Source organism: Misgurnus anguillicaudatus, chromosome 6, assembly GCF_027580225.2.
Source record: "Misgurnus anguillicaudatus chromosome 6, ASM2758022v2, whole genome shotgun sequence".
In the NCBI taxonomy this organism is placed as follows: Eukaryota; Metazoa; Chordata; class Actinopteri; order Cypriniformes; family Cobitidae; genus Misgurnus; species Misgurnus anguillicaudatus.
The window spans coordinates 26,928,228-26,955,433 of record NC_073342.2 but is presented as its reverse complement, the minus strand read 5'-3'; the positions used below and the strand labels follow the sequence as shown (position 1 = coordinate 26,955,433).

General features: G+C 36.0%; 1 protein-coding gene and 1 long non-coding RNA gene across 2 annotated transcripts in view; one reads left to right on the top strand and one right to left on the bottom strand.

Moving 5' to 3' along the window:
• Window positions 1–13,805, bottom strand: part of LOC129434521 (receptor-type tyrosine-protein phosphatase beta) — a 40,079-nt gene extending 26,274 nt beyond the window's left edge. The window contains exons 1-20 of the mRNA XM_073869098.1: window positions 13,787–13,805; window positions 13,240–13,497; window positions 12,685–12,942; window positions 12,118–12,375; window positions 11,563–11,820; window positions 10,441–10,698; window positions 7,644–7,901; window positions 7,087–7,344; window positions 6,522–6,779; window positions 5,965–6,222; window positions 5,414–5,671; window positions 4,846–5,106; window positions 4,291–4,548; window positions 3,724–3,981; window positions 3,157–3,414; window positions 2,602–2,859; window positions 2,045–2,302; window positions 1,487–1,747; window positions 920–1,177; window positions 354–611 (exon numbers count right to left, since the gene is read on the bottom strand). Coding sequence (XP_073725199.1) covers window positions 354–611; window positions 920–1,177; window positions 1,487–1,747; window positions 2,045–2,302; window positions 2,602–2,859; window positions 3,157–3,414; window positions 3,724–3,981; window positions 4,291–4,548; window positions 4,846–5,106; window positions 5,414–5,671; window positions 5,965–6,222; window positions 6,522–6,779; window positions 7,087–7,344; window positions 7,644–7,901; window positions 10,441–10,698; window positions 11,563–11,820; window positions 12,118–12,375; window positions 12,685–12,942; window positions 13,240–13,497; window positions 13,787–13,805 — 4,927 coding nt within the window. The remainder of the gene's footprint in view (window positions 1–353; window positions 612–919; window positions 1,178–1,486; window positions 1,748–2,044; window positions 2,303–2,601; window positions 2,860–3,156; window positions 3,415–3,723; window positions 3,982–4,290; window positions 4,549–4,845; window positions 5,107–5,413; window positions 5,672–5,964; window positions 6,223–6,521; window positions 6,780–7,086; window positions 7,345–7,643; window positions 7,902–10,440; window positions 10,699–11,562; window positions 11,821–12,117; window positions 12,376–12,684; window positions 12,943–13,239; window positions 13,498–13,786) is intronic.
• The window catches only part of LOC141364333 (uncharacterized), a 71,649-nt gene extending 46,924 nt beyond the window's left edge, over window positions 1–24,725 (top strand). Inside the window, exon 3 of the long non-coding RNA XR_012370091.1 lies at window positions 24,478–24,725. This is a non-coding gene — a long non-coding RNA (uncharacterized lncRNA). The remainder of the gene's footprint in view (window positions 1–24,477) is intronic.
• Window positions 24,726–27,206: the final 2,481 nt, after the last annotated feature.

Genomic DNA, 27,206 nt, shown 5'->3' with positions numbered 1-27,206 from the left:
CAAAGTAAAAAAAAGAAAAAGGTGGAACACTCGTAGGCTCGCTGAAAGGGGCCTTCGCCCGACCAACCAGCACAGAGATCTATCCTTCAAGAGAGTGCTTCTCGAGAGCAGATTGCTGCCAGCTTTCGGGAAGGGTAAAAAGCTGATTTGATTTCTGCACCTGCTGAGTCTGAGATTGTTAACTGTAGCTGTAAGTGTAATTAATTTCACTTAGAAAAGATAAGAATTTGAGATAACCTCAAAACTACTCTAAAATTCCCTTATGCTTTACGAAAAGATTATACAACAAGTAGGCATCAGTCAATAAGTAGTTTAAATGTGATCTATATTAAGAAACATAAAATTAAACATACTGGTGTAGTTTGAGATAACAACTGGATATCCTTCTGTTGAGCTATCTCCTGCAACAGCTTTGATGATAAACGTGTAGTTGACTCCAGGAGTTAGTCCAGTGACGTTATAGAATAGATTATTGGTTTTGTCTTCATTTGGTTTATCTCCAATCCATTGAACTTTAAAGTAAGATCTGTTTCCAGAAGGTTCCTCCCATTTTAGAAACACAGATGAAGTTGTGATATTAGATACTGTGAGATCCTTGATCACATCTGGTTCTGTATTGAGAGAGAGAAGCAATTGACCAATGAATGATCAGCTGTAAGATGGTACAAATGTGTATAAAGATACATAATTTATTTTTATAAACATTGTTTGATAGGTCATTGAGTCTGAGATTGTTAACTGTAGTTGTAACTGTAATTAATTTCACTTAGAAAAGATAAGAATTTGAGATAACCTCAAAAATACTCTAAAATTCCCTTCACAGTCTATTATGCTTTACGAAAGATTATACAACAAGTAGGCATCAGTCAATAAGTAGTTTAAATGTGATCTATATTAAGAAACATAAAAGTAAACATACTGGTATAGTTTGAGATAACAACTGGATTTCCTTCTGTTGAGCTATCTCCTGCCACAGCCGTGATGATAAACGTGTAGTTGACACCAGAAGTTAGTCCAGTGAAGTTATAGAATAGATTATTGGTTTTGTCTTCCTTTGGTTTATCGCCAATCCATTGAACTTTAAAGTAAGATCTGTTTCCAGAAGGTTCCTCCCATTTTAGAAACACAGATGAAGTTGTGATATTAGATACTGTGAGATCCTTGATCACATCTGGTTCTGTATTGAGAGAGAGAAGCAATTGACCAATGAATGATCAGCTGTAAGATGGTACAAATGTGTATAAAGATACATAATTTATTTTTATAAACATTGTTTGATAGGTCATTGAGTCTGAGATTGTTAACTGTAGTTGTAACTGTAATTAATTTCACTTAGAAAAGATAAGAATTTGAGATAACCTCAAAACTACTCTAAAATTCCCTTGACTGTCTATTTTGCTTTACGAAAAGATTATACAACAAGTAGGCATCAATCAATAAGTAGTTTAAGTGTGATCTATATTAAGAAACATAAAAGTAAACCTACTGGTATAGTTTGAGATAACAACTGGATATCCTTCTGTTGAGCTATCTACTGCAACAGCTTTGATGCTAAACATGTAGTTGACTCCAGGAGTTAGTCCAGTGATGTTATAGGATGTGTTATCTGTGGTTATATTTTTCTCTGTTTTATCACCAATCCATTGAACTTTAAAGTAAGATCTGTTTCCAGAAGGTTCTTTCCATTTTAGAAACACAGATGATGTTGTGATATTAGATACTGTGAGATCCTTGATCACATCTGGCTCTGTATTGAGAGAGAGAAGCAATTGACCAATGAATGATTAGCTGTAAGATGGTAAAATTGTGTGGAAAGATACAATAATTTATTTTTCATAACATTGTTTGATAGGTCATTGAGTCTGAGATTGTTAACTGTAGCTGTAACTAATTAATTTCACTTAGAAAAGATAAGAATTTGAGATAACCTCAAAACTATTCTAAAATTCCCTTATGCTTTACGAAAAGATTATACAACGTGTAGGCATCAGTCAATAAGTGGTTTAAATGTGATCTATACAAAGAAACATAAAAGTAAACATACTGGTATAGATTGAGATAACAACTGGATCTCCTTCTGTTGAGCTATCTCCTGCAACAGCTGTGATGATAAACGTGTAGTTGACTCCAGGAGTTAGTCCAGTGATGTTATAGGATGTGTTATAGGTTATGCTTGTGTTTATTTTATCACCAGTCCATTGAACTTTAAAGTAAGATCTGTTTCCAGAAGGTTCCTCCCATTGCAGAAGACCAGATGATGTTGTGATATTAGATACTGTGAGATCCTTGATCACATCTGGCTCTGTATTGAGAGAGAGAAGCAATTGACCAATGAATGATCAGCTGTAAGATGGTACAAATGTGTGGAAAGATACAATCATTTATTTTTCATAACATTGTTTGATAGATCATTGAGTCTGAGATTGTTAACTGTAGCTGTAACTGTAATTAATTTCACTTAGAAAAGATAAGAATTTGAGATAACCTCAAAACTACTCTAAAATTCCCTTATGCTTTACGAAAAGATTATACAACAAGTAGGCATCAGTCAATAAGTAGTTTAAATGTGATCTATATTAAGAAACATAAAAGTAAACATACTGGTATAGTTTGAGATAACAACTGGATATCCTTCAGTTGAGCTATCTCCTGCAACAGCTATGATGATAAACGTGTACTTGACACCAGAAGTTAGTCCAGTGATGTTATAGAATAGGTTATTGGTTTTGTCTTCCTTTGGTTTATCACCAATCCATTGAACTTTAAAGTAAGATCTGTTTCCAGAAGGTTCCTCCCATTGCAGAAACACAGATGATGTTGTGATATTAGATACTGTGAGATCCTTGATCACATCTGGCTCTGTATTGAGAGAGAGAAGCAATTGACCAATGAATGATTAGCTGTAAGATGGTAAAATTGTGTGGAAAGATACAATAATTTATTTTTCATAACATTGTTTGATAGGTCATTGAGTCTGAGATTGTTAACTGTAGCTGTAACTAATTAATTTCACTTAGAAAAGATAAGAATTTGAGATAACCTCAAAACTATTCTAAAATTCCCTTATGCTTTACGAAAAGATTATACAACAAGTAGGCATCAGTCAATAAGTGGTTTAAATGTGATCTATACAAAGAAAAATAAAAGTAAACATACTGGTATAGTTTGAGATAACAACTGGATATCCTTCTGTTGAGCTATCTCCTGCAACAGCTTTGATGATAAACGTGTAGTTGACTCCAGGAGTTAGTCCAGTGACGTTATAGGATGTGTTATGGGTTTTGTCTTCCTTTGGTTTATCGCCAATCCATTGAACTTTAAAGTAAGATCTGTTTCCAGAAGGTTCCTCCCATTTTAGAAACACAGATGAAGTTGTGATATTAGATACTGTGAGATCCTTGATCAAATCTGGCTCTGTAATGAGAGAGAGAAGCAATTGACCAATGAATGATTAGCTGTAAGATGGTACAAATGTGTGGAAAGATACAATAATTTATTTTTCATAACATTGTTTGATAGATCATTGAGTCTGAGATTGTTAACTGTAGCTGTAACTGTAATTAATTTCACTTAGAAAAGATAAGAATTTGAGATAACCTCAAAACTACTCTAAAATTCCCTTCACAGTCTATTATGCTTTACGAAAGATTATACAACAAGTAGGCATCAGTCAATAAGTAGTTTAAATATGATCTATATTAAGGAACACAAGAGTAAACATACTGGTATAGTTTGAGATAACAACTGGATTTCCTTCAGTTGAGCTATCTCCTGCAACAGCTGTGATGATAAACGTGTACTTGACACCAGAAGTTAGTCCAGTGATGTTATAGAATAGGTTATGGGTTTCATCTTCCCCTGTTTTATCACCAATCCATTGAACTTTAAAGTAAGATCTGTTTCCTAAAGGTTCTTTCCATTTCAGTAACACAGATGATGTTGTGATTTCAGATACTGTGAGATTATTGATCACATCTGGTTCTGTATTGAGAGAGAGAAGCAATTGACCAATGAATGATCAGCTGTAAGATGGTACAAATGTGTATAAAGATACATAATTTATTTTTATAAACATTGTTTGATAGGTCATTGAGTCTGAGATTGTTAACTGTAGTTGTAACTGTAATTAATTTCACTTAGAAAAGATAAGAATTTGAGATAACCTCAAAACTACTCTAAAATTCCCTTGACTGTCTATTTTGCTTTACGAAAAGATTATACAACAAGTAGGCATCAATCAATAAGTAGTTTAAGTGTGATCTATATTAAGAAACATAAAAGTAAACCTACTGGTATAGTTTGAGATAACAACTGGATATCCTTCTGTTGAGCTATCTACTGCAACAGCTGTTATGATAAACGTGTAGTTGACACCAGAAGTTAGTCCAGTGAAGTTATAGAATAGGTTATTGGTTTTGTCTTCCTTTGGTTTATCACCAATCCATTTAACTTTAAAGTAAGATCTGTTTCCAGAAGGTTCTTTCCATTTCAGTAACACAGATGATGTTGTGATATTAGATACTGTGAGATCCTTGATCACATCTGGCTCTGTATTGAGAGAGAGAAGCAATTGACCAATGAATGATTAGCTGTAAGATGGTAAAATTGTGTGGAAAGATACAATAATTTATTTTTCATAACATTGTTTGATAGGTCATTGAGTCTGAGATTGTTAACTGTAGCTGTAACTAATTAATTTCACTTAGAAAAGATAAGAATTTGAGATAACCTCAAAACTATTCTAAAATTCCCTTATGCTTTACGAAAAGATTATACAACGTGTAGGCATCAGTCAATAAGTGGTTTAAATGTGATCTATACAAAGAAACATAAAAGTAAACATACTGGTATAGATTGAGATAACAACTGGATCTCCTTCTGTCAGGTTACATTCTGCAACAGCTGTGATGATAAACGTGTAGTTGACTCCAGGAGTTAGTTCAGTGATGTTATAGGATGTGTTATCTGTGGTTATATTTTTCTCTGTTTTATCACCAATCCATTTAACTTTAAAGTAAGATCTGTTTCCAGAAGGTTCTTTCCATTTCAGTAACACAGATGATGTTGTGATATTAGATACTGTGAGATTATTGATCACATCTGGCTCTGTAATGAGAGAGAGAAGCAATTGACCAATGAATGATCAGCTGTAAGATGGTACAAATGTGTGGAAAGATACAATCATTTATTTTTCATAACATTGTTTGATAGATCATTGAGTCTGAGATTGTTAACTGTAGCTGTAACTAATTAATTTCACTTAGAAAAGATAAGAATTTGAGATAACCTCAAAACTACTCTAAAATTCCCTTCACAGTCTATTATGCTTTACGAAAGATTATACAACAAGTAGGCATCAGTCAATAAGTAGTTTAAATATGATCTATATTAAGGAACACAAGAGTAAACATACTGGTATAGTTTGAGATAACAACTGGATATCCTTCTGTTGAGCTATCTCCTGCAACAGCTGTTATGATAAACATGTAGTTGACACCAGAAGTTAGTCCAGTGATGTTATAGAATAGGTTATTGGTTTTGTCTTCATTTGGTTTATCACTAATCCATTGAACTTTAAAGTAGGATCTGTTTCCAGAAGGTTCTTCCCATTCCAGTAACACAGATGATGTTGTGATATTAGATACTGTGAGATTCTTGATCACATCTGGCTCTGTATTGAGAGAGAGAAGCAATTGACCAATGAATGATCAGCTGTAAGATGGTACAAATGTGTGGAAAGATACAATCATTTATTTTTCATAACATTGTTTGATAGATCATTGAGTCTGAGATTGTTAACTGTAGCTGTAATTAATTTCACTTAGAAAAGATAAGAATTTGAGATAACCTCAAAACTACTCTAAAATTCCCTTATGCTTTACGAAAAGATTATACAACAAGTAGGCATCAGTCAATAAGTAGTTTAAATGTGATCTATATTAAGAAACATAAAAGTAAACATACTGGTATAGTTTGAGATAACAACTGGATATCCTTCTGTTGAGCTATCTCCTGCAACAGCTGTTATGATAAACGTGTAGTTGACACCAGAAGTTAGTCCAGTGATGTTATAGAATAGGTTATTGGTTTTGTCTTCATTTGGTTTATCACCAATCCATTGAACTTTAAAGAAAGATCTGTTTCCAGAAGGTTCCTCCCATTGCAGAAGCACAGATGAAGTTGTGATATTAGATACTGTGAGATCCTTGATCAAATCTGGCTCTGTAATGAGAGAGAGAAGCAATTGACCAATGAATGATCAGCTGTAAGATGGTACAAATGTGTGGAAAGATACAATCATTTATTTTTCATAACATTGTTTGATAGATCATTGAGTCTGAGATTGTTAACTGTAGCTGTAACTGTAATTAATTTCACTTAGAAAAGATAAGAATTTGAGATAACCTCAAAACTACTTTAAAATTCCCTTATGCTTTACGAAAAGATTATACAACAAGTAGGCATCAGTCAATAAGTAGTTTAAATGTGATCTATATTAAGAAACATAAAAGTAAACATACTGGTATAGTTTGAGATAACAACTGGATTTCCTTCTGTTGAGCTATCTCCTGCCACAGCCGCGATGATAAACGTGTACTTGACACCAGAAGTTAGTCCAGTGATGTTATAGAATAGGTTATTGGTTTTGTCTTCCTTTGGTTTATCGCCAATCCATTGAACTTTAAAGTAAGATCTGTTTCCAGAAGGTTCCTCCCATTGCAGAAGCACAGATGAAGTTGTGATATTAGATACTGTGAGATCCTTGATCAAATCTGGCTCTGTAATGAGAGAGAGAAGCAATTGACCAATGAATGATCAGCTGTAAGATGGTACAAATGTGTGGAAAGATACAATCATTTATTTTTCATAACATTGTTTGATAGATCATTGAGTCTGAGATTGTTAACTGTAGCTGTAACTAATTAATTTCACTTAGAAAAGATAAGAATTTGAGATAACCTCAAAACTACTCTAAAATTCCCTTCACAGTCTATTATGCTTTACGAAAGATTATACAACAAGTAGGCATCAGTCAATAAGTAGTTTAAATATGATCTATATTAAGGAACACAAGAGTAAACATACTGGTATAGTTTGAGATAACAACTGGATATCCTTCTGTTGAGTTATCTTCTGCAACAGCTGTGATGATAAACGTGTAGTTGACTCCAGGAGTTAGTCCAGTGATGTTATAGAATGTGTTATTGGTTACTCTTGTTTCTGGTTTATCACCAATCCATTGAACTTTAAAGTAAGATCTGCTTCCAGAAGGTTCTTCCCATTGCAGAAGCACAGATGATGTTGTGATATTAGATGCTGTGAGATCCTTGATCACATCTGGCTCTGTATTGAGAGAGAGAAGCAATTGACCAATAAATGATCAGCTGTAAGATGGTACAAATGTGTGGAAAGATACAATCATTTATTTTTCATAACATTGTTTGATAGATCATTGAGTCTGAGATTGTTAACTGTAGCTGTAACTGTAATTAATTTCACTTAGAAAAGATAAGAATTTGAGATAACCTCAAAACTACTCTAAAATTCCCTTATGCTTTACGAAAAGATTATACAACAAGTAGGCATCAGTCAATAAGTAGTTTAAATGTGATCTATATTAAGAAACATAAAAGTAAACATACTGGTATAGTTTGAGATAACAACTGGATCTCCTTCTGTCAGGTCATCTCCTGCAACAGCTTTGATGATAAACGTGTAGTTGACTCCAGGAGTTAGTCCAGTGACGTTATAGGATGTGTTATGGGTTTTGTCTTCCCCTGTTCCATTACCAATCCATTTAACTTTAAAGTAAGATCTGTATCCAGAAGGTTCCTCCCATTGCAGAAGACCAGATGATGTTGTGATATTAGAGACTGTGAGATCCTTGATCACATCTGGCTCTGTATTGAGAGAGAGAAGCAATTGACCAATGAATGATTAGCTGTAAGATGGTAAAATTGTTTGGAAAGATACAATAATTTATTTTTCATAACATTGTTTGATAGGTCATTGAGTCTGAGATTGTTAACTGTAGCTGTAACTGTAATTAATTTCACTTAGAAAAGATAAGAATTTGAGATAACCTCAAAACTATTCTAAAATTCCCTTATGCTTTACGAAAAGATTATACAACAAGTAGGCATCAGTCAATAAGTAGTTTAAATGTGATCTATATTAAGAAACATAAAATTAAACATACTGGTGTAGTTTGAGATAACAACTGGATCTCCTTCTGTTGAGCTATCTCCTGCAACAGCTATGATGATAAACGTGTACTTGACACCAGAAGTTAGTCCAGTGAAGTTATAGAATAGATTATTGGTTTTGTCTTCCTTTGTTTTATCACCAATCCATTGAACTTTAAAGTAAGATCTGTTTCCAGAAGGTTCTTTCCATTTCAGTAACACAGATGATGTTGTGATATTAGATACTGTGAGATCCTTGATCACATCTGGCTTTGTATTGAGAGAGAGAAGCAATTGACCAATGAATGATCAGCTGTAAGATGGTACAAATGTGTGGAAAGATACAATCATTTATTTTTCATAACATTGTTTGATAAATCATTGAGTCTGAGATTGTTAACTGTAGCTGTAACTAATTAATTTCACTTAGAAAAGATAAGAATTTGAGATAACCTCAAAACTACTCTAAAATTCCCTTCACAGTCTATTATGCTTTACGAAAGATTATACAACAAGTAGGCATCAGTCAATAAGTAGTTTAAATATGATCTATATTAAGGAACACAAGCGTAAACATACTGGTAAAGTTTGAGATAACAATTGGATGTCCTTTTTTTAAGTTTTCTCCTGCAACAGCTGTGATGATAAACGTGTAGTTGACTCCAGGAGTTAGTCCAGTGATGTTATAGGATGTGTTATAGGTTTTGTGTTTGTTTTATCACCAGTCCATTGAACTTTAAAGTAAGATCTGTTTCCAGAAGGTTCCTCCCATTGCAGAAACACAGATGATGTTGTGATTTTAGATACTGTGAGATCCTTGATCACATCTGGCTCTGTATTGAGAGAGAGAAGCAATTGACCAATGAATGATCAGCTGTAAGATGGTACAAATGTGTGGAAAGATACAATCATTTATTTTTCATAACATTGTTTGATAGATCATTGAGTCTGAGATTGTTAACTGTAGCTGTAACTGTAATTAATTTCACTTAGAAAAGATAAGAATTTGAGATAACCTCAAAACTACTCTAAAATTCCCTTATGCTTTACGAAAAGATTATACAACAAGTAGGCATCAGTCAATAAGTAGTTTAAATGTGATCTATATTAAGAAACATAAAAGTAAACATACTGGTAAAGTTTGAGATAACAACTGGATCTCCTTCTGTTTAGCTTTCTCGTGCAACCGCTGTGATGCTAAATGTGTATGTGACGCCAGGAGTTAGTCCAGTGATGTTATAGAATAGGTTATTGGTTTTGTCTTCCTTTGGTTTATCACCAATCCATTGAACTTTAAAGTAAGATCTGTTTCCAGAAGGTTCCTCCCATTGCAGAAGCACAGATGATGTTGTGATATCAGATGCTGTGAGATTTATGATCACATCTGGCTCTGTATTGAGAGAGAGAAGCAATTGACCAATGAATGATTAGCTGTAAGATGGTAAAATTGTGTGGAAAGATACAATAATTTATTTTTCATAACATTGTTTGATAGGTCATTGAGTCTGAGATTGTTAACTGTAGCTGTAACTAATTAATTTCACTTAGAAAAGATAAGAATTTGAGATAACCTCAAAACTATTCTAAAATTCCCTTATGCTTTACGAAAAGATTATACAACAAGTAGGCATCAGTCAATAAGTGGTTTAAATGTGATCTATACAAAGAAAAATAAAAGTAAACATACTGGTACAGTTTGAGATAACAACTGGATCTCCTTCTGTCAGGTCACATTCTGCAACAGCTTTGATGATAAACGTGTAGTTGACTCCAGGAGTTAGTCCAGTGACGTTATAGGATGTGTTATGGGTTTTGTCTTCCCCTGTTCCATTACCAATCCATTTAACTTTAAAGTAAGATCTGTATCCGAAAGGTTTATTCCATTCCAGTAACACAGATGATGTTGTGATATTAGATACTGTAAGGTCCTTGATCACATCTGGCTCTGTAATGAGAGAGAGAAGCAATTGACCAATGAATGATTAGCTGTAAGATGGTACAAATGTGTGGAAAGATACAATAATTTATTTTTCATAACATTGTTTGATAGATCATTGAGTCTGAGATTGTTAACTGTAGCTGTAACTGTAATTAATTTCACTTAGAAAAGATAAGAATTTGAGATAACCTCAAAACTACTCTAAAATTCCCTTCACAGTCTATTATGCTTTACGAAAGATTATACAACAAGTAGGCATCAGTCAATAAGTAGTTTAAATATGATCTATATTAAGGAACACAAGAGTAAACATACTGGTATAGTTTGAGATAACAACTGGATTTCCTTCTGTTGAGCTATCTACTGCAACAGCTGTGATGATAAACGTGTACTTGACACCAGAAGTTAGTCCAGTGAAGTTATAGAATAGGTTATTGGTTTTGTCTTCCTTTGGTTTATCGCCAATCCATTGAACTTTAAAGTAAGATCTGTTTCCAGAAGGTTCCTCCCATTTAAGAAACACAGATGAAGTTGTGATATTAGATACTGTGAGATCCTTGATCAAATCTGGCTCTGTAATGAGAGAGAGAAGCAATTGACCAATGAATGATCAGCAGTAAGATGGTACAAATGTGTGGAAAGATACAATAATTTATTTTTCATAACATTGTTTGATAGATCATTGAGTCTGAGATTGTTAACTGTAGCTGTAACTGTAATTAATTTCACTTAGAAAAGATAAGAATTTGAGATAACCTCAAAACTACTCTAAAATTCCCTTCACAGTCTACTATGCTTTACGAAAGATTATACAACTAGTAGGCATCAGTCAATAAGTAGTTTAAATATGATCTATATTAAGGAACACAAGAGTAAACATACTGGTACAGTTTGAGATAGCAACTGGATCCCCTTCTTTTAAGCTATCTCTGGCAACAGCTGTGATGTTAAACGCGTATCTGACACCAGCAGTTAGTCCAGTGATGTTATGGTATAGGTTATTGGTTTTGTCTTCATTTGTTTTATCACCAGTCCATTGAACTTTAAAGTAAGATCTGTTTACAGAAGGTTCCTACCATAGCAGAAACACGGATGATGATGTGATTTCAGATGCTATGAGATTCTGGATCACATCTGGCTCTGTATTGAGAGAGAGAAGCAATTGACCAATGAATGATCAGCTGTAAGATGGTACAAATGTGTGGAAAGATACAATAATTTATTTTTCATAACATTGTTTGATAGATCATTGAGTCTGAGATTGTTAACTGTAGCTGTAACTAATTAATTTCACTTAGAAAAGATAAGAATTTGAGATAACCTCAAAACTACTCTAAAATTCCCTTATGCTTTACGAAAAGATTATACAACAAGTAGGCATCAGTCAATAAGTAGTTTAAATGTGATCTATATTAAGAAACATAAAAGTAAACATACTGGTATAGTTTGAGATAACAACTGGATTTCCTTCTGTTGAGCTATCTCCTGCCACAGCTGTGATTATAAACGTGTAGTTGACACCAGGAGTTAGTCCAGTGACGTTATAGGATGTGTTATGGGTTTTGTCTTCCCCTGGTCCATTACCAATCCATTTAACTTTAAAGTAAGATCTGTATCCAAAAGGTTCCTCCCATTGCAGAAGCACAGATGAAGTTGTGATATTAGATACTGTGAGATCCTTGATCACATCTGGCTCTGTATTGAGAGAGAGAAGCAATTGACCAATGAATGATTAGCTGTAAGATGGTAAAATTGTGTGGAAAGATACAATAATTTATTTTTCATAACATTGTTTGATAGGTCATTGAGTCTGAGATTGTTAACTGTAGCTGTAACTAATTAATTTCACTTAGAAAAGATAAGAATTTGAGATAACCTCAAAACTATTCTAAAATTCCCTTATGCTTTACGAAAAGATTATACAACAAGTAGGCATCAGTCAATAAGTGGTTTAAATGTGATCTATACAAAGAAAAATAAAAGTAAACATACTGGTGTAGTTTGAGATAACAACTGGATCTCCTTCTGCTGAGCTATCTCCTGCAACAGCTTTGATGATAAACGTGTAGTTGACTCCAGGAGTTAGTCCAGTGACGTTATAGGATGTGTTATGGGTTTTGTCTTCCTTTGGTTTATCGCCAATCCATTGAACTTTAAAGGAGGATCTGTTTCCAGAAGGTTCTTCCCATTTCAGTAACACAGATGATTTTGTGATATTAGAGACTGTGAGATTCTTGATCAAATCTGGCTCTGTAATGAGAGAGAGAAGCAATTGACCAATGAATGATCAGCTGTAAGATGGTACAAATGTGTGGAAAGATACAATAATTTATTTTTCATAACATTGTTTGATAGATCATTGAGTCTGAGATTGTTAACTGTAGCTGTAACTGTAATTAATTTCACTTAGAAAAGATAAGAATTTGAGATAACCTCAAAACTACTCTAAAATTCCCTTCACAGTCTATTATGCTTTACGAAAGATTATACAACAAGTAGGCATCAGTCAATAAGTAGTTTAAATATGATCTATATTAAGGAACACAAGAGTAAACATACTGGTATAGTTTGAGATAACAACTGGATTTCCTTCTGTTGAGCTATCTCCTGCAACAGCTTTGATGATAAACGTGTAGTTGACTCCAGGAGTTAGTCCAGTGACGTTATAGGATGTGTTATGGGTTTTGTCTTCCTTTGGTTTATCGCCAATCCATTGAACTTTAAAGTAAGATCTGTATCCAGAAGGTTCTTCCCAATGCAGAGACACAGATGATGTTGTGATATCAGATGTTGTGAGATTCCTGATCACTTCTGGCTCTGTATTGAGAGAGAGAAGCAATTGACCAATGAATGATCAGCTGTAAGATGGTAAAATTGTGTGGAAAGATACAATAATTTATTTTTCATAACATTGTTTGATAGGTCATTGAGTCTGAGATTGTTAACTGTAGCTGTAACTAATTAATTTCACTTAGAAAAGATAAGAATTTGAGATAACCTCAAAACTATTCTAAAATTCCCTTATGCTTTACGAAAAGATTATACAACAAGTAGGCATCAGTCAATAAGTAGTTTAAATGTGATCTATATTAAGAAACATAAAAGTAAACATACTGGTATAGTTTGAGATAACAACTGGATTTCCTTCTGTTGAGCTATCTCCTGCCACAGCCGCGATGATAAACGTGTACTTGACACCAGAAGTTAGTCCAGTGATGTTATAGAATAGGTTATTGGTTTTGTCTTCCTTTGGTTTATCGCCAATCCATTGGACTTTAAAGTAAGATCTGTTTCCAGAAGGTTCCTCCCATTGCAGAAGCACAGATGAAGTTGTGATATTAGATACTGTGAGATCCTTGATCACATCTGGCTCTGTATTGAGAGAGAGAAGCAATTGACCAATGAATGATCAGCTGTAAGATGGTACAAATGTGTATAAAGATACATAATTTATTTTTATAAACATTGTTTGATAGGTCATTGAGTCTGAGATTGTTAACTGTAGTTGTAACTGTAATTAATTTCACTTAGAAAAGATAAGAATTTGAGATAACCTCAAAACTACTCTAAAATTCCCTTGACAGTCTATTATGCTTTGCGAAAAGATTATACAACAAGTAGGCATCAGTCAATAAGTAGCTTAAAATCTGATCAATATTACGAAACATAAAAGTAAACATACTGGTAAAGTTTGAGATAACAACTGGATCTCCTTCTGTTGAGTTATCTCCTGCAACAGCTGTGATGACAAACGTGTAGTTGACACCAGGAGTTAGTCCAGTGACGTTATAGGATATGTTATGGGTTTTATCTTCCCCTGTTTTATCACCAATCCATTGAACTTTAAAGATAGATCTGTTTCCAGAAGGTTCTTTCCATTCCAGTAACACAGATGATGTTGTGATATTAGATACTGTGAGATTCTTGATCACATCTGGCTCTGTAATGAGAGAGAGAGAGAAGCAATTGACCAATGAATGATCAGCTGTAAGATGGTACAAATGTGTGGAAAGATACAATAATTTAGTTTTCATAAAATTGTTTAATAGGTCATTGAATCTGAGATTGTTAACTGTAGCTGTAACTGTAATTAATTTCACTTAGAAAAGATAAGAATTTGAGATAACCTCAAAACTACTCTAAAATTCTAGCCTGACTACGTCAGACTACTTCCTCTAAATTTTATTACGCTACTGTACTCAGTCTGAGATACCTCCCATTCAAACCGTTTTCCTCTGGCATCGAGACGGCCATTAAATCAACGAACAGAGGGCGGGCTGAGAGCCGTGACGTAGACGGTAAGCGCCGAATGTACGGTTGTAGTTTATAGTGGAAATGGAGGCACAGAAAACTATTTGCTCTGTTGTGGAGAACCGGCACTTGCCAACTTAAGCCCAAACAAGAAGAGTGTTTGTTAAACAATTTGAATGGAGATTATGTTGTTGCCCTACTCCCGACAGGCTTTAGGAAAAGTTTAAGTTGTCAACTATTACCGATCGTCAGCGAGAAACTGTGTGCAGCACTGCTTGACGTGCACAACGATCGAGAAATCATGGAAGGGAATTTCATTGTTCACAGTCATGGTGGAGGACGCGTGGGCAAACATTCTTTGGTGACATTCCTGATTAACCAGAAAATAAGGTAAAAAGATTAAATTGACATATGGTTATGGCTGTCTGGTGGAAGAGTTTGAGAGGGGCGTTCCTCCACTTAGTGGAAAGACACTGTAAGGATAGTGTTCAACTAGCTCTGGGCGGATTTACTTAACATAATCTGCAAAAGTCGTTCATAGCCATGTTAACTCCGGTATTTCGCTCGATGGGTTTGTTTTCACATCATACGTGTGTTTTACAGCAGAGATTTGATGCGGCTGAGCCAGCGCATAACGCACATCATATCCATGTGATTGGCTTACGTTTAGACCAATGATTTTAAACTTCAGACAAGCCCCTCCCACGAGAAGGAAAACGATTGTCAATTATGGCCAGCCAGACTCTGTCTATGAAGCAAAGCAAAATAGCAGAGGATGGTATTACCAGGCTACTAAAATTCCCTTATGCTTTACGAAAAGGTTATACAACAAGTAGGCATCAGTCAATAAGTAGTTTAAATGTGATCTATATTAAGAAACACAAGAGTAAACATACTGGTACAGTTTGAGATAACAACTGGATCTCCTTCTGTCAGGTTACATTCTGCAACAGCCGTGATGATAAACGTGTAGTTGACTCCAGGAGTTAGTTCAGTGATGTTTAGGGATAGGTTATTTGTGGTTATATTTCCCTTTGTTTTATCACCAATCCATTGAACTTTAAAGTAAGATCTGTTTCCAGAAGGTTCTTCCCAATTGAGTAACACAGATGATGTTGTGATTTCAGATACTGTGAGATCCTTGATCACATCTGGCTCTGTATTGAGAGAGAGAGAGAGAGAGAAGCAATTGACCAATGAATGATCAGCTGTAAGATGGTACAAATGTGTGGAAAGATACAATAATTTATTTTTCATAACATTGTTTAACAGGTCACTGAGTCTGAGATTGTTAACTGTAGCCGTAACTGTAATTAATTTCACTCAGAAAAGATAAGAATTTGAGATAACCTCAAAACTACTCTAAATTCCCTTATGCTTTACGAAAAGATACAACAAGTAGGCATCAGTCAATAAGTAGTTATCTGTGGTTATATTTCCCCCTTTTTTATCACTAATCCATTGAACAAGGTTCTTGCCATTGCAGAAACACAGATGATGTTGTGATTTCAGATACTGTGAGATTTCTGATCACATCTGACTCTGTATTGGAAAGAGAGAAGCGAAGATTAAAGGGGCTCTATGCATTTTCTGCGTTTTTGTCAAACAGCGACCCCTAGAGTAGCTGGAGAATACTTGCAACTATCGTAATTTCCCACCCCCACTCTGTACACCTCCAAAGATAATGACCAGGTAATGTTTCACAATTTCATACAAATATTAGGCTACTGCATAGTCTACTAAACTACTGATGATGGTAATAGGACAATAAGAAGTTTATTCCAAGTGTAGAGTGCATATAATAATAAAGTAGCCTACCGCGTTTGCTGGCTTATAACATTTTTACATTATTGCAGCTAAATCACAAGTAAACAGTCTATAGTCTATAATGTATAATTAAGTGCTGCACAATTAATCGCATCGCAATCGCGATATCAGCCTGTGCAATTATATGACAGCAAAATGTTGCAATTATATTATTAAATAATTATTAAATAATATAATAATAATTATATTAATAAGTAAATGTGTGGACTTGTTAACACAAACTTTCTGATAACAGTTTGATGATTTTCCTTGCTGTTTAAAAAAAGAAAGAAAAACATGGCAGTGCATTTGTGGCATGCACGTGTGTGGTGTGCGTCGTCACTTGTTTGTGCGCAGCGCAGAAATACCAGAGCGAAGATGGATGCAGAGGAGGTTGACAGTGATCTGGTAGCTAAAAAAAACTCTACGTCTGTTGTATGGCGGTATTTTGGATTTAGAATTACTGACACTGAGCAGTTGCTACATCACGTGGCAATACGAAAACATTTCTAGTTTTACAAATACACATTTTAGCATTATCACTAAACTGTGTGTGGATTTTCCTTAAAACCCATCAAGTTGACTCATGATACCATTTATTATAATCGCAATCGCACATCGCAATATTAACATCAATAACCGCAATGGGAAAAATTACCCAAATCGTGCAGCCCAAGTATAATTTCATTTGTGTTCTTTTATTGTAATGTAAACATTACAAAATGCCATGACAAAGTTAATTGTGTATGTTGCATTATGTCATAACATTGGTCGTTATAATGTCACTATACATGATTATTGCTATTTATCATAATAGTTTGCAAATTGTGCATGTTTACGTTACACTATTTACAACCTCTAGGCTTATTTATGTCCTGATAATTATGTGAGATATCTGTTGTCATGATAATCGCATGACATACTACAAGCAAGCAGAGGCGGACAGAGTACACAGCTTCATTACTTGAGTAAGAGTACAGTTACCCCTTGCAAAATTTTACTCAAGTACAAGTAAAAGTACTGCAGTCAGATGTCTACTCAAGTAAAAGTAAGAAGTACTTGTTTTTAAAAGTACTTGTGTATCAAAAGTACAAGAGTACATTTTTAAATTTTACATTACTACTGCCACAGTGCACATTGAACCACGTGAGATGACTGACAGCTGTACAGCAAATGATAGAGCTCTGAGGTCAAATCTGACATGAGTCAGGAAGAGGAGACACACATCTCACTCCGTTCGCTCTTTGAGCTCTTCAGATCGCACAATTCAGTGGAAAATGAATAGAAATCTTATTCTGTAAGACTAAATAGTTTACTAACATGTGATAATTAATCATTATTTCTCCAAATATGCGCACCATTGTACTAATAGCCCTGGCGGATTCTGTATATTTTATGTATTTGAATACAAATAAACCGGAGAAGACGAGAATGAATGTTTTATGAGTGATGATTTTTATTCAAAATAACGAACGTTACAGATCAATTAATTTGAACTCCTGGCATAAATTAAGTAATTAATGTTACTGCAAACCAGTTTAATCATAAACAGTGGTCAAATGTTGAAGCTGGAGTCTTAAACCTGTCTTGTGATACTGAGTTTGTCCAGATCAAGTTAAGAGTGTGATGTTTTGAAGAGTAATGAATTTTGAACAACAATAATCCGGGATCACCAGTGATCCCTGCCGCTCTCAAGGGGTTGAATTTTTGTAAGCCGTTATGAAGCTCTGTTTTGGTAAACACAGCAAACACTTAAAGCGAAAACTATCATTAACTTGTTTAGAAAATTAAAATAACCTGGCGAGGTGGAGCCACGGGTTGTTATATTCCCAGGATAGACCTGCTGTGTCTTCATCCATTGTTTCGTCCATGGTTTCTTCTCTTATCTAAATCTGACTATTGGGACTTTGGCGGAAAGCTGAAGGTGATAGCCGATAGGCTGTCCCAATCAGTGGCGCCTGCACAATCCAATCACGTTTGAGAAAAGGGAAACAACAAATCGAGGGTTTCTGAGATTTTTCTTTTTTCCTTTTTTTTTTAGAAGAAGTAACGGGTACTCACGGTAATGGATAGAAATGTAGTGGAGTAAAGAGTACAATATTTGCCTCTCAAATGTACTTGAGTAAAGTCATGAGTACTCCCCAAAAATAATACTCGAGTAAAGTACAGATCCCTCAAAATTATACTTAAGTACTGTACTCAAGTAAATGTACTCCGTTACTGTCCGGCTCTGCAAGCAAGTGCACCAACATACAACATAGACCGCAAACAAGTTTACAAATTTACAAAGAGATTTACTTTCTAGTACATCAACAAGATCGCCAGATCAGCATCCCTGTTGCATCCAGTGCTGTCTTTTAGCTCACGCCTATGAGTAAAAACCTGACCGAGTGGGACTCTTGTCCGGTTCCTAACGCGGTCAGATTCTCTTTTCCTACTCTCTTCCGAACACGCTTTCTTAACTTTTAAATCGTTTAGCATCACGTCTCAAATTCGCGCGTGCAGTTGTTGTTATAGGCTTGATCAACTTCATGCGGCGCGGCACGAAGTGGAACAAGCCTAACGTGTGTGACGTCGTTGCCGTAAAGCAAGTCGTGATTCTCGCTAGATTTGTCAGGGGCGGTTCTCATAAGCTTGCATTGCTGGTTTTTCTAGCGGCGTCCTCCCCGAGCTTCAACAGGAGGATGAATCGCCCTACTATGGCCAGAGATGGGCATAAATACATGGAAATGTATTTCAAATACAAATACAAAATACTGTGTCGAAAAATTTATTTAAATGCTAATACAAAATACTGTGAGGAAAAATGTATTTAAATACAAATACAGTATTTTGTATTTTGAAAATACACAAAATACATGTGAAATTGGTGATTCAGTGCAAGTATCCCTATTAGGCTGAAATCTATATGGGTCTATTTCTGAATGCCAAAAAGCATTTAGATGTGTGCAACTGCTTAGAAACTTTCATTTTATTTTAAGTACCTCTTGCTTTCCCCTCTTGATAGTTGTTTTTTATGATTTACAACACGTTGTCATAACAAAGACATCTCAAACAATGTCATCTTTGCAATAAAAATGACATAATTGAACAAATGACACTTAATGACAGTTGTCATAAACGTGAATAAAATCTCCTTCATATTCATGACACATGTCATGTCATGATTATGAATGTGTCATGTCAACCTTATGAACACCCACTCAAGTCAAGTGATGTTTTATAAAAATATCATAAAAACTTTTTTATGTGTCGTCGACCCACAACCTAAACAGTTTATATGTGAAGAAATCCACGTATTTACTTCTCACAAGACGAGTGTTTGACAAATTATTCGGCAAACTACTTTCTCTCATCGCTGCTTTTTGATGGTTTTGAGAACAATTACTCACGAGTCGCCCTCTGTCATTTCACAGAATTATACAACCGAGAGCATGTCAAGCATAAGGAGCATGCAGGTTCAGCAGGTTCACGCCGTAGAGTAGAGCAATGCGAATTGCAAAAGTGTAAACAAGGCTTCAACTGCACAAAGCTAAAGAGAAAGCAGCAACTGTGTGCTGATTCCACCACTTGTCGCTTCACGTGTGAAAGGGCCTTTAAAGGAAAACACCAGAGTTTTTCAATATTTTACTATGTTCTTACCTCAACTTAGATGAATGAATACATGCCTATCTTTTTTTCAATGCGTGCACTTCATCTTTGCACAGCGTGTCATGAATGTGTTAGCATTTAGCCTAGTCCCATTCATTCCTTAGGATCTAAACAGGGATGAATTTAGAAGCCACCAAACACTTCCATGTTTTCCCTATTTAAAGCCTGTTACACACGAAGTTACACAAGTAAGTATGGTGGCACAAAATAAAACGTGATTTTTAAGTGAATAAAAAAGGAGAACTATATTGTATGGCGGAAGAACACTTAGTTTGCAGCACTTCAACCTCTGGCGCAGTAACATCATCACTCCTGTCAGACTGCGCGCTGAGGTTGAAATGCTGCAAACTAAGTGCTGTTCCTCCATGTATTGAAAATAGATAGTTATGTATTAATTTGTCTAAGCTGAGGTAAGAACATAGTGAAATATTAAAGGTGACATAGAATGATTGAACGGAGTATTTATCCTTGTTCTGTGATGTGACATGTAGACAAACATTTTTTTGTTTGGGTCTGTAATGCCTTAGAAGCTTCCTAAAAACCTCTCTCAGATAGCTCTGTTAGGGTGGGGGATTTTAAACAAGTGGTTTTGCACCTATTTGGCTCCCCCTACTGGCTTAACTTGCAATCTCATTACCGATTGGCTGAGTTTGCTGCCACTCAAAAAATGTAGCCAATTATTTTAAAGTGAAGTGGCAGTTAGATGCCTGTGATGTCAAAAGCATCAGTTTTTCAGAATGGGCAGTTTTCTGGCTGACATTTCTAAAAGAGGAATTTCTATGAGACTAAGATGATTACCATGTTTAGCACTTTTTGTATGTTTTTGAATGTGGGTAGACTAAAAATGGTAAAAATGGTTTTTCATTCTCTGTCCCCTTTAAAAATGGTGGTTTTCCTTTAAGTCAAAAGTGTAGGCCTATTTGTCAGCGTTCCACACTCTGTCTCAGTCGTGCAACGTGCAAGTGTGAATTTGAATTTCCTTTCGCGACACAAATCACATCACACCCAATAATTCAATCGCCCTTGCTTTTTTTCCCACTCCAACATTTCAATTATTGCCCACTAAAAGCTGCACAGATATATTTGCTTACCTGAACTCTGGTGTCTGGTCTGAAGTTGATGCATGAAAACAGCACCCTGACTGGTTGACTGGCTCAAAGTATTTTGAATATTTTAAAAATACAAAAATACTCATCTTAAATGTATTTAAATACAAATTACATTTCATTTTTTTCAGAGGCTTTAAAATACAAAATACTATTTTGTATTTCAAATACGTATTTTAAATACATGTATTTGAAATACTGCCCATCCCTCACTATGGCTTTGTTTACCACCGAAATAACTTTGAATCTGTTATATTAAGGTAAAATACCTGCATAGTGTGTCTTTAATGGTCGTCTGTGAGATGGGATATAGTTGAGAAAATGATGTTTAAATAATGTAGTAATAAATTGTTCAATTAATAGACCCCTTCAAGGTTCACGTCACAGGCGGTTCCCACTGCGCATGTCGGGGTCAGAAAAGTCATTACAGCAGATTGAGTTGCATATTATTCGGTTTCGTCAAAAATGCCTAATTACGTTGTGGGCCGTGAAAATCGCACCAGGTCTTCCGTTAAGTTTTCGGGATTCATGCATAATCTCAAAAACAAAAAAATACAACATCTGCGGCTGCAAGCAATTAACGTGCAGACTGGGACAATGCAAATATCAAAGAGGCTTGTGTTTGTAGTGCTCACTTCATTTCAGGTAAGTCATCATTTTTCAGCCATGTTAGATTAAACTAGAAAGCCTAAATGGTATGAACAGTTTGACCCCATGCTGCGCGCGCACCCGATAGTCATTCAATGTTTACAAACCTTGAAGGGGTCTATAGATCAGTAAGTTTAGGTTATCAGCAAGCTGTAGCTGCATGTGATTGACCTAGTGGTAAACCCCTCCCCTCGAAGGCAGATGAGCCAATTAGAGTTGAGTATCAGTAGGTACCAGAAATAAAAGCTTTAGTGCAAGTTCGACTTGGTACTGAACGTCATTCATTACATTTTGATCTATCATCACTTGACTCTTGGAGTATAGTGTGTCCTGGTCATTCTCTCTTGCATGTGCAGATACTGACCACCACCACCAGGTTGGCCCTTGTCCATGCATCGAGGGGTGGGCCCCGCCCCTGCCTTCACTTCAGGCAGGAGCAGCAAGGATCTACAGCCCTCCATCTTTGGGCTATGGATGGGGTCTGTGCCAAAGAACTACACTGTATCATCGCTGCATCCTGTTGTTTACGAATTGTTAAATAAATACCAATATCATACTTGAAACTGATCCCTGTTATCCTCTGAGAGGATGGAATTGTTTTATTCCCTTTCCTAAACCCAAAAAGACAAGCTGTGTGTTCATTCCTCTGTGCCATATTTAAGCCCTACTTGAAAGCTCCTCGATGAGAGGTGGTTCTTCTGTGTCCATCAGTAAATCTGAGATAATATATGCTCAGGATAAGATCAGTTACAATAGCATAAACTTCTTTCTATTATTGTCAAGCCTTTGCAAGCTATAATTTGATACATTAAAGGAATAGTCTACTCATTTTCAATATTAAAATATGTTATTACCTTAACTGAGAATTGTTGATACATCCCTCTATCATCTGTGTGCGTGCACGTAAGCGCTGGAGCGCGCTGCGACGCTTCGATAGCATTTAGCTTAGCCCCATTCATTCAATGGTACCATTTAGAGATAAAGTTAGAAGTGACCAAATACATCAACGTTTTTCCTATTTAAGACGAGTAGTTATACGAGCAAGTTTGGTGGTACAAAATAAAACGTAGCGCTTTTCTAAGCGGATTTAAAAGAGGAACTATATTTTATGGCGTAATAGCACTTTTGGGAGTACTTCGACTCGCCTGAAAAGTCCGCTCTCCTTCTCACTCTCATAATGGGAGAGGGAGGGTGTTACTGCGCCGAGTCGAAGTACTCCCAAAAGTGCTATTACGCCATAAAATATAGTTCCTCTTTTAAATCCGCTTAGAAAAGCGCTACGTTTTATTTTGTACCACCAAACTTGCTCGTATAACTACTCGTCTTAAATAGGAAAAACGTTGATGTGTTTGGTCACTTCTAACTTTATCTCTAAATGGTACCATTGAATGAATGGGGCTAAGCTAAATGCTATCGAAGTGTCGCAGCGCGCTCCAGCGCTTACGTACACGCACACAGATGATAGAGGGATGTATCAACAATTCTTAGTTAAGGTAATAACATATTTTAATATTGAAAATGAGTAGACTATTCCTTTAAAAGATACCTATTTTATCAATGCAAATTTCATACATATTAAATATTAAAAAATCTTAGTTTGTTTATTATTTTAAACAAAGAGTTAGTCAAGTGCATTGTACACATTTACATTTGCATAACACTCAACACTGCACAACAACACTCACTTATAGAAGTTGATTTTTTGGGGTCTGTTGAAGAAATTGTTGTTTTGTCACTGGTCACTATGACAGGTGCACGTGCTATAAAACAGAAACAATCACTTCTTAGCAGGTTAATTGAAATTGATTTTACTGTAAACTTTATACATGTTTCTATAACAATACTAACATAATGGAAATTATTTAACAATTCTTAGTGGTAGAGGATTGTGTGATACTGAAATTAAACACCATTTGTGGACTCTGAAGGACATATGTACTTGGTTACAATGAATGCAATACTTTTATACAATGACAATTAACTGTAATCGGCATAAAATACATTTTGTATTTAAAATGTTAGATACTAACTTGCAGTGGCGGCTCGTGACTGCTCATTCGAGGGGCGCTAATTCAAAATAAGTGTTATGTGTATGGTTCCCTTTTCCAAAATATGTGTTCTGCTTGTCGAGAGATCCTGTGTGCATCACGTGTTTTGTCAAAATAAGTGTCTGCTGCACACGCGTCAAAACCATTTATGATAAAAGAGACACTCATGTTCACAGCATAAACGCAAGACACTCCCTTAACAATTAACTTTGATTATCCGAGTATTTGATTATCCGAGCGTCTCTTTTATCATAAACTCTTTAGACGTGTCTGCAGCAGCCACTTATTTTGACAAAACACGTGATGCACACAGGATCTCTCGTCACGCAGAACACATATTTTGAAATTACGAACCACACAAAAATTATGAACCTCGAAAAAAGAAGTCACCGGCCACCACTGCTAACAAGTGGATGTGGTTTTAAGTAAGAACATAAGTAAGTTCAACAATTACCTCAATACAACATGATAAAGGGATCATTTTTGTCATCATTTACTCACCCTCGTGTTGTTCTTTACCTGTATGGGTTTTTGCTGAACACAAAAATTATATTGTGATCATATGGTAAGCACACAGTTGACGGTACTCACTGAATTCCATAGTATTTGTTTTTCCCCAGTATGGAAGTCAGTGGGTACTGTCAACTCTGGTTACCATAATTTTTTAAAATATCTTCTATTGTGTTGAACAAAAATAAGAAACCCATACAGGTGATTTGGGCGAACTATCCCTTAAACAAACTGTGGCTCATCTATTGGATAAGGTATAATGTATAGGCAAGCAAGAAATTATTATCGCAGAGAGTATGATCAGGTAAACACAGATGGTGTTGTGATTTCAGATGCTGTGAGATTCCTGATCACAACTGGCTCTGTATTGGAAAAAAGAGGTGAATGATTAATGGTCAGCTGTGATATGGGATAAAGGTGAGAAAATGATGCTTAAATAATGAAGTAATTATTTGTTCATTTAATAGATCAGTAAATTTGGGTTATCAGCAAGCTCCCCTCAAATGCAGATGAGCCAATGAGAGTTAAGTATTAGTTGCACAGGGACCGGAACACTGACATCTTCGGGATTCAGAGCCATAGAGAAGCATTGAAAGATCAGTTTGATGCGGTTTATGCTGTAATTAAAAGGTGAAATTATGTGCCAGGGGTACTTGATCCCAGATATCCTGAGAGGATGGGCAATGGAATTTATTTTATTTTGGATTAAGATGTGTGGCAGGCCACATTAACAGCTAACTTAATGTCCACAAGATCAACAAGAACGTATACATTTAAAGGAATCACAAACTTAAAGGAATCACAAACGTTGTCCCTCCATGTTAATCTGATTAAATGTAAATTAAAGTAATCTTACTAGGGATGTGCATTTATGTCATTACGATTAATCCACAGGTCTGAAAAACGAGTACTCATTGATTGGGGGTGGGGCAATCAAAGGGGCGGGGCATATACGTCATGGTAAAAATGAAAATATTTTTATTAAAAACACTCAAATAAACCTTAATTTTGCAGCATCTCAAGGCCCCCCTGGGGGCCCCGGCCCCCAGTTTGAGAACCACTGCTCTAAATAATATTAAACCTTATATACAACATAAATGTGTTATACAACATGCATCTGCCCAAAATGCAAGACTTTAACTAAGTTATGTACTTGAGAGAAAGTTTAACTCCCGTTGTGGGTGTGCACCATTACAGCGCGCTTTGAAACACATCCAGTCAAAGCACGAGCTCATAACATTAAGCAACTTTAAGTCTTTTGCTATCTTTTTAGCGCTTAGCTATGTCGTGTTGTTTTCTCACATTTTCTCAGTCAAGATATGCTCGCCTTAGATCGCTCTCTGGTATCCCTTCTTGACATTTGATGTTTAAATAAGATGATATGAGGTAACTTGGTGGCGACTGTATTTTCGTCCTACCGAAGTGAATCCCAAAATCACGGCATCCTTTTAAACTATATTGCCTCGTGATGTGATGTGTGTTCAGCTTCACAACATTCTGCGGATCGGCGGGTTGCCGCGTCGCGGGTGAGCGGACTTTATCTGTTTGTTTTTGAATCAACAGGCGCTTGCAATGCTAACCAGACATCCAAATGCCGCTATAACCACAAATAAATTAATTAATTAATAAATAAAGCCACATGATCATCGTTTTCGTGATCGATCATCGATGCCACGTTCGAGTACTCGAGCAATCGAGTACTCGTGCCCATCCCTAAATCTTACCCCTTGTTCAAACCCCCAGCGATGTTCTCACTGTGAAAAGGCTTTCTCGCGCCACTGGACATACCCATCCAGTTGCCAGTGGTCACTTTCACTGCCGGAAGTTACCAAGCTTCCATTGAAATTAATGAGATCATTTCGCTCTGCTACTGCTATTTCCTGCGGTCAAAATAGGGTGTAACTCTGTGGTACAAAAACAGTGTTGATCCTACATGTAGCCACACCTAGGCCTGACTACTGCCACACATGTTCGCAAACAAGAAATCACTTAAATAGGACCTTCCTGAAAAAGTGAAGTAGGCCAAAAGATCCTCAGAAGCTACACATCATGTTGAGATTCAAAGTTCAGGAACAAATGAGAAAGAAAGTAATTGTCAGTCGGGTTAAGGTTATAAAGGCATTTTTAAAGCTTTGGGAATCTGGTGAACCACATTAAGAGCCATTATTCACAAATGGTGAAAACATGGAACAGCGGTGAACCTTCCCAGGAGTGACCGACCGACCAAAATTACGCCAAGAGTGCAGCGACGACTCATCCAAGAGTCACAAAAGACCCCACAACAACATCCAAAGAACGGCAGGCCTCATTTGCCTCAGTTAAGGTCAGGGTTCATGACTCCACCATAAGAAAGAGACTGGGCAAAAATGGCCTGCATGGCAGAGTTCCAAGATAAAAACTGGTGCTGAGCAAAAAGAGCATAAAGGCTCATCTCAAACATCCAGAGGTGGACACTACTTGAGTATTTTAGTTACATTTTCCAAGCATCTGTGCTTTATCAGAGTGTTTGTCTTGGGAAAAAATGACATTGAAAAATGTTCACTACATTCTAAAGCATATCGTCGCTGTCCGATGAAACTCACGTATGTTCATTTTGCCGATTTTTAGATTTTTCGACAGATTGAATGTCCAGGTTCATTTCCATATACAGTATGCGTCACATACCTAAATAGCCAATGAAAACTTGTGAAATCATGTCATCTGATTTTCACGTACCCGTTTGGTGTCAAAGCTGTCAATCACGCCGCATATCTTCCGCCTGTGAAGCATCTCGCCGGTCTCGTAAAGTTTCATCGAACCTCAGCACTGGATATAGCCGAATAAACATGACAATGACTTTACTTCGAGGTCAACGTTTCCCCCGGACGCTAGACTAACATCTAGGAGTTACTTAATTACGGTAGGACTGTGCAAACAAAGTATCTGTCTAGCATTGGTGATATTTACGCTGGGGATGTCCCCACCACTTTTTGAAAGCATTTGGTTAAAATGTTCTGAAAAATCAAGCGATGCTTAAGACTGGTTTTGTGGTCTAGTGTCACATATGTTGTGTTGTATGCTT